An 11,497-nucleotide genomic window follows, 5' to 3' on the forward strand; every position below is an offset into this window, starting at 1 on the left:
GATATATTATTATTTTTGTGTTTTTATGTAAAGGGTCAAATTCTATTGCCAGTATTACTATTCTTAACATTTTGTATTTTCTTGTATTGTAATATTTTTAATCAGAGTATCGCATTTTTATTAGTGAGAGTTTGATTGCGTAAAGTAAATGGGGGAAACAAAGTGCTCGGTCGAAGGCTAGGGTTGATAAAGGGTCATGAGGATAGACTCCCATTAAATTCATAAACTGTAAATATTAAATAAAAGTCGTCAATCAATCGACTCAGTAGTCGATTGGCCCCGTTGCATTAATCAACAATGGAGTGATGTAGATCACAAGACTACGTAATGTTCCCTGTTGCATTGAATTGTAAACTGGCCAGTTGATATACATATGAACATCTTTGGGGAGTCTGGTGGTCTAAAATAAATATATAAGGTTGTCAAGGCTAGGTTTCCCGAGACTTTGTATTTTGAAGATGAGAAACTGCCAATAGAACAAACAATCAACTCTCTCACTCTCTCTTTCTCAAAATATTAAACGTTGTGTACAATAGGCAATAGTAGTAGTTATGTTCAATTCATGTCACAGCTCAATTTCAAATTCATTATACAGAATTTTTACAAAAATCCATCTTTTCATTCACCTGTGTTTCAGCTAGTATTATTAGTATCAATCTGGTATAAATTAAAGAGGTAAATGGCTTAACTGAAAGAAGTATACAAAGTATACACAATGAGTGTTGATGATCACATTTTATAAATATATTTTGACAGTGCAATTTTTATAAGTTTAGTTCATAATATTCAATATCAAGTTGTGAATTCATGAGTAATCGGCTTAACCGAATCCATATATATGAACATCTTGAAGTCATACTTTTGATATATATTTCCTGAACAAACAGTTTCATAAATATTTTCATTCAATATTTCAATATTATTATTTGCAATTTTACAGTTTTACAGAGTGTCAATTCACGTCACAATCTTTCATCAGAGTAGCACATTTCAATTCATGGAGTGTTCAAATAAACACATCTATTAGTTTTTAAGAAGTGTTAGAATTAAGCTAAAGAAGGTGTGAAGGAGGACAACATATCAGACCTCTCACGGTCCATAAATCGGACTTCTGAGATATTTAATTACAGGGCCCACTTAACATCTTTAATTCCACTGCGCACTGCTCTGTGGTTGATTTAGTCCTCAGTTGTCTGATTAAATTAATTAAATTCATAAAAACCCCCCCAGGGGGCAACTTTTTTTTATAATACTCACACCTGTATGGAATATCTAAATTGTATTACATAACGGTGTGAGGTGGTTTTATTTGATGGAATGATCAATTAAGTAAGGAAATAAAGTAGTTGTATTTCCTTACCAAAATACATAAGTAAACAATCTTTATTTTTCTTTACACTCTAACCCACCAGCCTGAACAATCCATATACACATACTAAACTTAGAACGTTATCTAATTAGTTATTACATATCACCCCAGTAGCCACAAAAAAACACAGCACTATAGTCTGTACAACAGAACCTGTCTTTTGACCCTAAATCTACCTGGGACTGATCTAGGCCTTAAACCAATGGCCAGTCCCAAGGCAGACACTCGGTCAGGAGACAGGTTCCACCATACAGAGTATAGAGAATAGTTCAGTGTGAAACTTACCTATAACTGTGACGTTGGCTGAAGCTGTGCATGTTCCGATGTCATTGGTCAGAGTGAGCGAGTACTTTCCAGTGTCAGAACGCACAGAGAATGGAATCTCAAACAACACTTGGTTGTTGTAGATCTGCATGTCAACTCGGTTGCTTGGTTTGATGGCAACTCCGTTGATACTCCATTCGGCCTTGGGCTTGGGTGAGGCTTCCAGAGGGATGGTAAAGTTGATTCTCTGTCCGGCTCGTACCACCAGGTCCTGCATCGCCATCTTGTCAATCTGAGGCGCCACTACGACAAAGAAAAATTGTTTAAAATTTTTATATTTTTTTCTTGGAAACAAAAATATTTATTTTTTTTTCTTGGATGTCTAATATAGGTAGCCGGTAGGTAGCCTCTTTCCCTTGTATTTGTCCCACATGGGCCACACAGACCTTTGTGTGGAACGCATCCAGCAAAAGGAAGAGTTGAGCCGGTCCAGTACAAGGGTGAACTGTACTGATAAAAAGTAGTTGCTGGTTCCATGATCCGAAACCAAACATCGCTGTCTTGGGCCCGATGTCCGTGGCGCTGCCAACTGAGCCATTGACCCAACAAACATAACATAAAACTAACAGCAATATAGTTTTGTTAACTGTGAATATTGCGAGTATTATTTATTGTTATTCCAGAGATAACTCCATTTCAGTTATCTAGATTATAGACCTGTAGTTTGTATGTTAGTAACAACAGGTTTGTGGTGTTGTTTAAATATGAAAAAAAAACTTTTAGATGGGTTCATTATCATTTACTCCTAACCTTAATTTATTTGTTGATTATAAAGTGATTTCCTTATCCAACCACAGTTGTTTGTATGACTAGTTTTGTTCCTTAGAACTTCATCAGGTAATTTTGTATGCAACCATCAATATATTAATAGTATTGAGGTATGTCAATAGCTTCTTTAAAAAACTTTCACAATCATAATAATTGAAACTTGTCATGTTCATAAAATTGTAATAATGTAATAAAAATTGATAACATTTATTAAAACTGTAAAGCTGATGGCAAGGACTGTCTTATCACTGCCACTGACTAAATGAAACTGACTGAATCATGATGTTCTTCTTCTCTCCAGTGCCACCTGTATTTTAGTTTGTTTTGTTCTTCTTATTTTATACTTCTTTGATTTGTAACTTGTCAATATATGTATCAAATATAATATCTGACTGGAAAGAAATCCTATAATTTAAAGGGTTAAATGAGTTGAATTTTTTAGCTTTGTAGATGGTGTATTCTTCTTTAACTTCAAGCTTAAAACTTTTTAGTGAAACTTCAACTATTCCCATGTTCTTATCAATAGATGTATAGTTGTGCAATTTTAATATTAAATTAACTTATTAATTTATTTTTTTATTTGTTCAATTTACAGTAACACCATTTTAAATTATTTCAAAACTATATCAATTTTATCGATAATTTTTTTTCTTTTTACATAAAATGTAGAAGTGTATACTGTACAATGTAAAATATGTGATTAGCATTGTAACAGTATTTAAAAAATTTAAAAAATAAAGTAAATAAAATAAAGTGTTATAGTAACAATGTATGTATTAATATAATAATGTTGTATGATTAGAAACGCTACAAAAATCAGTTATTTTATGTGCTAAGTAGTTTGTAAAATGTTTGCTTCAACTTTGTTTCAAGTCTTGGTTTTAAGTAACAACTAAGTAAAATTATGTTGAATCAGATAAAATGTCAACAACTTAACCATTAAATCAGCTGTCACGCTGGGTAGGGTTTACCGTTAACTCATGCTGCATTCTTCTGGTAAAAACTTGATACTAAATCTAAACTTATAGACTAAAACAATTAAAACTTACAGAATCTCGGCTTAGCCACCACGGGTCTGGAGGCTTCACTCGGCTCTCCCGGGCCTCCTTTGTTGACTGCGATCACTCGGAACTCGTACTCCTCACCTTCGGTTAGGTTAGGTACAGTTCCATGTGTCACATTGCCACTAACTTCCGCAGCCTTCTCCCACGGCCTACAGTAATGACAAGGATTAATTCAAGTGACTCTCGTAGGGATTATAAAATAAGACTTGTTATCAAGGTTGACTTCTTATCGAGGTTTGCAATAACATGTGATTAGGGGTAAAATAATTTCAAGGGGATTTGAAAATTACACTTGTTATCAAGGGTGACTTGTTATTGAGGGTCTTGTTATCGAGGTTCTACTGTATTTCAATTATAATGTTAAGCTAAAAAACTTCATTATAAGGTACTATAAACAGTAGAATGTCAATATTAAAAACTAATTGGGACCGGACCCTATCCTAATTGTTAAAAAATGGCCTAACTATCCTAATTACCTATCCTCATATAATATCCTAATTACCTTAAAAATGGCCAGCACACAGTATTTGAGTTAAAACTTTTAAATTGTGTTTTACATATAGCCTTATAATTTTAAATTGTTAAGGTTGCAAAGTGGTAACAATTTAATTTAAGTTGATCAAATAGAAGAATTTGAACAACTTTTTTGTCATTATTACTTTCTAATATAGTTACAATTCAATTTAAAATTAGCTTACAAAATGTATCCATCATAGATTTTAGGTGACTTTTAGCAATATATTTCCAGCTTACTTTTCATTAATTGAAGATTGGACAGTGAACTTATTGAAACATAGGTTACAATACTTCAATTGATTAAAATTCTGTAGTTAAAATAATTATAACTTACCCAAATTTGGCTCGCTTTTCAATGATGTATCCAGTGATCGGAGATCCTCCATCTTTCTTCGGAGGTGTCCACTTCAGATCAACATGATCTTTGTCCCAGTCTGGAAATGAAAAAACATTTCATGTAGAGTTGTTTTATAAGACAATTTTGTGGTGACCTCAAAAACATAATCACATTACACACACATGATTTATCAGAGCTAAATGAAAATCAATCTTAATTGACTCAAAATATTTAAACTTAAATGTGTTGGATTGTGAAATATTTGTCAAATCCATAAATTCAACTTTTAAATAAAAAAAATCAATCATCACGACAACAAAAGTAATTTTGCAATTTAAAACCATAAACCATAAATTAGAGCTTAAATTATTACAAAAACTATCACTTAAGCTGGGGTTCCATAATATTATAGGGGGGGAAATCAGCACTACGGCAATGGATACAACTTTATTGTATAAGGAGACGTATATTTAAAATTATCATGACTTTTAAAGGTCCACATTAGAACGCAAAATAAAAAATAAGGAAATGAAACAAGGTCATAAGAAAAGAGCAGGATGATGGCTGAAGAAAGACAAGCTTTGAGCGAAAACTTGTAACGACCCAAAACCCGTCAAGGGGTAAAAACCCGATTTTTATTTTAAGATATTAATTTTCTACGTTCGGGGTAAGCCGCGCCCGCGTTGTCAGCGGCATCGTAGGGGCAAGGGTCCTACGTCATCGTAGAGGGGATGACGCTAGTTACCTACCCCGCCGCCAGGGGCGATGGCGAAGAAGGACCAGAAGAGCGGACCGGACCTCATGATCAGTCGTCCACCCGCTACCGAACCGTCAGTACGCTTGCTGTTTGGAGACAATCCAACAGTCTATAACCTCCTAAATTGTGGTCAATTAAAGATTTCCCCCGTTCCTGGTAGAATCCTAAGTCATCAGGTTAGTGTGCTACTGAATTTATTTTGTTTAATCTCATTTTTAGAGAAGTTTTATTATTTTTATTTTACTGTGCCGCAGTTGCGCGCACCCCGCACGCCTTTTCATGTACGAGCACACTACCTTTTGTCTTAAACCAGCTTCGGAAATCAGTTAAGTTGCCTGAACGGTTTACGTACGACTTACCCCGTTACCCCGGACCGTCCTACGTAAATTTGGTTTAAGAAACCCCGTACCGACTCTGGTGATCGACCGAGTTAAATTTTCCCCGACACGTTTACTTTGGTGATTACCAAGTATAACGACCGAGTCACGTTTTAGTTCAGTTTCTAATTAATTAGGCTTATTCGCATTTCGATAGGTTATTCAAAATTCTAAATTTAGCTTCACATATTTTTCGAGTGGCTATGATGAGCACTTGCTAAAGGTAAGCTTAACATTGTAAGCATTATTGTTGTAATTAATATTCTGAGCCAATAAACTCGAAACGATAATTAATTAACAAACACGTTAGAGCCCTGGACTATCTCATTGTAGGCTAAGCTATCTGGACAAATTTAAGGTGTGACAGAATTTCAGGTGAGACGACAATCACATACTATAAAATCTCAATTTTGTCTCTCAACCCGAAATTTCGTCATAAACTTTCAGGGATAAGAGGGGAAAGAAGGCAAGGCCAAACCCAAAGGAGAGCCATAGAAAAGTAAATAAGAGAAGAACTGAAGGGAGAAGAAAGCCGTAAATGGAAACCGAGTCAGACACTGTTTTTTGAGGACTTGTGTTCCAACTGGGAGTAAACAGAATGAAGTCAAATAATCTTTCAAACAATAGAATAAAGATGAAAGCTTTGAATGGGAACTTATAGAGAAAAGAAGGGAAAGAAGGTAAAGGCAAACCTGAAGGAGGGCAGAAGAAAAGTCAATAAGATAGGAACTGGAGTGAGAAAAAGGCCCTAATGAAAACCAAGTTCAGGCACTGTTTTTTGAGGACTTGTGTTCCAACTGGGAGCAAACTGAATGAATCAAAATTAATCAATTTATATCAAACAATGGAAACTTTTTATATTCATGGCCTACAATCTAAAATTTTCTTGATATACCACTGATGATTGTTTATACCTGTAGGCTCAGGTGCTCCTGGTTTGTCAGGTTTGCCGAAGGGATCCTTGGCAGTGATAGGAGAAGACATGGCCAAAGGCATCGACTCTCCAAACTTGTTCACAGCCTTGACTCTGAAGTTGTAATCATGACCCTCGATCAAGTGGTCAACTCTGTCAACAAATGAAAACTGATTTAGTTATTGAAGTTTTAGTCAGTAAAATTTATAAAAAATAGCCCAAGTTTAAGTTGAGTTATGTAGCTTTTAGTTTTGTTCCAGGGAAGGCTCTATTACAAGATTTTTGAATTGTAGAATATGGAGGATAGCAGCTAGCTTACCTTGAAGAAGTGTAAGTAGGCCATAGAGCATTCAGAAGAGACACTGTGCACACAATATTTCGTCCTCTAGGGGACTTTGTGAAGTGTAGAGAAAATGGTAGAGAGTTTACAAAATGTCTGCTGACATGGCTGGGCTATTGAAAACTTCCCATACACTTGACAAAATCCTCCAGGGGATGAAGTATTGTGTGCACAATGTCTCTTCTGAATGTTCTATGGCAGGCCTACACTTCTTCAAGGTAAGCTAGCTGCTATCCTCCTTATAGCTTTTAGTAAAGGAAAATCTTCAAAAACCATATTCCCTAACTTAGGCTAGGTTTTCCTTCACCTTATTTTTCTAAACAATTATCTCAAGAAAAGTTTTACGACCATATGCATCGTTAGAATTGGTCATTGGCAGGATTTAACCCCACAGTACCTCGCTTGAGTGCCGGACACCTCGGTGACAGGCACCCATCGGAGATTCTCAGCATCCATCTTCTCCACGATGTAGTGGGTGATGTCTGAACCTCCATCGTCCTTGGGAGGTCTCCATTGGAGTTGACAAGAGTTCTTGTTGATGTTGAATGGAGTTAAAGGACCCTCTGGCGGTGAAGGCACATCTGGAAACAACATTTGGATTATTGGAGTTGTTCTTCTTCGAATAAAATGTCTCTCAGTATCGAAATCGATATTAGAATTCAGGATGAAATTTAACAAGAGATTGGTCAAAATGTAAGAGAAAAATGACGTATGAAAGTAATGTAAAACAATTTTATATCTGGAATGAAAAAATAGGGCATTTAAGAAACAATTACATTTTTGGAGATCCCATAGTAGGATGGCCAATGTTTAAGTTTTGAAGACAATGTATCTATGGTGAAACAAAATCTGATATCCAGCAGTTGGTTGAAGTATTTGGGACCATTATACTGAAAAGAATGTCTGAACAATGACTTGTTTACTAAAGATAACCAAAAAATCCTTTATTGTTTCGTCTACTATATAAAGACTGATCAACACTAACCAAGCACAGCAACGTTGACGGTAGCAGTGTCTTTGCCGTTGATGTTCTTAGCCACTAGAGTGTACGTTCCAGCGTCGCTACGTTTGGCATCCACAACTCTCATCTTGGTGTTGTAGTCTTCATTGACAATCTTGATCCTGTCAGTGTTGAGAACTGTGTTGCCCTTCAAAGACCATTCCTTCAATGGAGGAGGCTCTCCAATGACAGGGATGTCCAGTTCAAAGTTGTGTCCAGCTCTTACTTTGATGTCCACCATGGCGTTGCGGTCGATCTTAGGAGGCACTGAAATTGAGTTTCATGTTAAAAATGTATGTAAGTTACAGGGTGTGTAAAACTTTTAAAACTTGACAATTGTTGGAAAATCTAAAAAATTGAGACATAAATTATGTTTACAATTAGGTCCTTTGAATTGCTTTACACATATTTAAAATGAGTAGACATTAATTTGGTTTAAGGCTTAAGTGGAAAACGTTTTAATGAACAAACCTTACTCATTGCAGTAAATGAATGTACATCTGATGAAATTCGCTGAATTAATGTCATGATTTTCTCAAGCTGTTTCTTTGTGAGAAGTAATATTGTGACAATAAAGCTATTGACTTTGCTTGATTTTCTCAAAGAATTAATTCAGTGTTACACATCTTATTGCCATCACATGGTTTTATAATCCTTGCTCATGACATAATTATTGACAGAAAATTTATGAAATTAATAAACGTGGTATGCTGATTTGAGCACAAATAGTTGTGCAGTGAGATAGTTTGCAGTCAATGTATTGATAGCAACAGGTAACAAAAATATAAAATCAAGTTGGGTTAGGTAGAATTCGTAGTGATTTTCATCATCAAAAACATTATCAGTTGGAGATTATTGCCAGACATTTCGCTCTTATTTTGAAAAGGCATCCTCAGCAGCGTCTTCAAAAGTTAGCAGGCCAAGAGTCTCAGCGTAGCTATTGAGAATGCTTCTTCAAAGCAATGACAAAATGTGTGGCATCAACCTCCAGCTTACAACACACAACACAGATAACGCAGAAAATCACAGATTCTAATAACACCAACCACAAAAGCCTAAGAATGAAAATTGTTGGCCTAATCTTCTTTACGATCGTGTTTAGGTTAGAAACTCACAGTTCTTGGGACGAGCGATGTGAGGCCGAGTGCCTTCGCTGGGTTCTCCAGGTCCTGCCTTGTTGACAGCTCGCACACGGAACTCGTACTGTGTTCCTTCAATCAGTCCCGGAACATGGCCTGTGGTTACGTCTCCTTCTATTTCAGCACAGGGTTCCCAGTTGGGGCTAGAAAAGAAAATAAAGGCCATTAGGCTTTATGGTCATGTGTATTGTCATGATATGTAAAGTCTTCAACATAGTACATATTATAATACAACAAAAGTTAAATTAAAAATGTTATCACTAAAACCTAAAGTGACTCATTTTGACATGTGTTAGTTTAACGACTGAGGCAAAGCCAAGGTTGGAAAATGAGTGAAGAAAAGATTTTCTTATTCAAGTGAATCACAAAACAATGATTTTGTACATTTTTCAGCTTTATAAATGAGCTACCACAATGATTTCTCACTTCAATGTTTTGCTATTGCCCAACACAGCTGTTACAATACTAGAGTCTCGCTCATCCGGACTAATGTGGCGGACGTCCGGTCCGGATTACGAAAAATCCGGACTATTGAGAGTTGACTGTATATAGCGGTTTTTTCAATTTTGTTCCAGGTCCACAGTATTGATAGCCTTGCAAATGCAGTTCCACCGGTCATAAATCGACTACTGGTAGAGAAATATCATTTTATTTAATAATAAATCACTTATTACTGTACTGTAATAATAAACCATATCCTCCAATTACAATACGATTTTTGTCTAACTATAACCTATAATTTTTACCGCCGTGTTTTCCGAGTTTTTGATTATCCGAGGTAGTCTCGGACTCGTTTAGCTTGGATGATCGGAATTCTAATGCATGTGCCGCTAAAAATAAATAATTAAGATTTCCGATCCGGGCCAGTGGGAGTCCGGACAAGGCCGATCCGGATGAGCTAAAGTCTACTGTACCATTATTTAGAAGCAACACATATTACTCATCCAATACAATGATAAGTTTAAATTTAAAAAAATCAAATGTTCTTATTTTATTTTGAATAAGGACAATATTACAAATGAACTGATATACTTACTTGTATTTTTCCTTCTTCTCAATGACGTAGCCAGTGATTGGGGATCCTCCGTCCTCCAAAGGTCTGGTCCACTGTAAGTCTACGAAGTCTCTATCGTAGTCTTTGATCTCCGGGATGCCAGGTTGTCCAGGAGAATCTGTTGACAATTTATAATCAACTCTAAAAACTTGATTACTGTATTATCTCATAAGCAATTCATTATCGTCTGGAATAAAGTGACACAAGCACAAAAATACTACAGAAGATTAATGTAGATTTAATTGCTTTACTTGGAGTTTGGAGGCTGAAATATTCAATTTAGAATAACTACAAAACTGTTTTACTTACTAAATGGATTCTTAGCCTCGATGGCCTGACCGGTCTGCAGAGGTTCTGATTTTCCTTGCTTGTTGACCGCTCGAACCCTGAACTTGTACTTGTGTCCGGGAGTAAGGCCCTCAACATTGAGTGATGTTTCTGGTCCAATGGTCTCTCCTGCTGGTACCCATCGGCCTGCAAAACACATCAGCGTTCATTCTATGCACCTGCACTGGTTTGATCTTAAATAAAATTGAGTCTAAAGTTTAAATAACTGTTGGTTAGGAAATCGTTTAGTTCACCTAGGTTAAGAAAAGAATGTGATCAACAACTGAAATGGTTGTTACCAGCTGATAAGTTGGTCGAAGCGTTACAATTTTACTTCTTTTCTCTCAATCCTTGAACCCAATTAGTCCGTTACTTTACCACACTAGAGCTGTAAAGTAAGTCAACAATGCGGTAGAGTGAATCTTTTTGATTCTAAAAGTTGAAAGGAAAAGGCTAGTTTCAAAAACTTTTGTAGGTAAATACTATTTCATAAATTTAGAGACTTACGATATTTATTTTGTAACTTCCCCATTGCATAATTGTAAAAGAAAGTAATATAGGTAGTGGTCTGTATCTTAATTTGATGATTTCCACTCCTTATGTAACCTCTTTCTTCTTTAATTAAACTAAGAAATGTACACACCTGTTGCTTCGTCCATTTTCTCCACAACATACTTCTCAATTGGTTGACCACCGTCATCATCTGGAGGCTTCCAGGCGAGCTTGCAGCCTTCTGCGTGGACGTCAGAAACCTTCAGAGGTCCATTGGGAGGACTCGGTTTATCTGAAACATCGAGATATTCGTAGTACATACAAGATACATTTTTAATATTGATCAACATTTTTTTTTCTTGTTGACTGTTTCAGTTTTAATCTCTTCAGCGTCTAAGACATCAAGTCCTTACTGGATGTGTTTTATTTATTTTACATGTTAAAAATGAAACTGTCTATTATAAAAAAAAGTCTTCTTTATTGTTGTATGTAATGCCGAAGAACAAAATTATTTTGATTCAGTTAAAATGGTATGGTGTAACCGGTAAATTAATACTATTTATTCAGTTTAGGCAACCAAAACTTGTCTTCAATAGTATTTCATTATGTCATAAATTGTTTGATTTATGTGTGATTAGAGATTCCAGAGCCAAAATAGTCCTCTGATTGGTGGAGAGATTTTCATCACATCCTTGGGAAAACTCTTTATCAGTCCCTAAA

The 11,497-nt window shown here is 35.7% G+C and overlaps 1 protein-coding gene across 50 annotated transcripts in view; it reads right to left on the reverse strand.

Moving 5' to 3' along the window:
* LOC128998717 (twitchin) overlaps positions 1–11,497 on the reverse strand; it is a 236,502-nt gene that overhangs the window by 60,096 nt on the left and 164,909 nt on the right. For all 50 annotated transcript variants that reach the window (XM_054425023.1, XM_054425021.1, XM_054424991.1 and 47 more), the window contains 10 exons: positions 10,929–11,069; positions 10,268–10,432; positions 9,941–10,076; positions 8,881–9,047; positions 7,751–8,032; positions 7,163–7,346; positions 6,427–6,578; positions 4,376–4,475; positions 3,511–3,674; positions 1,655–1,936 (listed from right to left, as the gene is read on the reverse strand). In XM_054425023.1, the coding sequence (XP_054280998.1) occupies positions 1,655–1,936; positions 3,511–3,674; positions 4,376–4,475; positions 6,427–6,578; positions 7,163–7,346; positions 7,751–8,032; positions 8,881–9,047; positions 9,941–10,076; positions 10,268–10,432; positions 10,929–11,069 (1,773 nt within the window). The remainder of the gene's footprint in view (positions 1–1,654; positions 1,937–3,510; positions 3,675–4,375; positions 4,476–6,426; positions 6,579–7,162; positions 7,347–7,750; positions 8,033–8,880; positions 9,048–9,940; positions 10,077–10,267; positions 10,433–10,928; positions 11,070–11,497) is intronic.

The sequence above is a fragment of the Macrosteles quadrilineatus genome, unplaced genomic scaffold (genome assembly GCF_028750875.1).
Source record: "Macrosteles quadrilineatus isolate MER2022 unplaced genomic scaffold, UCM_ALF_1.0 Scaffold_7__1_contigs__length_78375512, whole genome shotgun sequence".
Lineage (NCBI taxonomy): Eukaryota > Metazoa > Arthropoda > Insecta > Hemiptera > Cicadellidae > Macrosteles > Macrosteles quadrilineatus.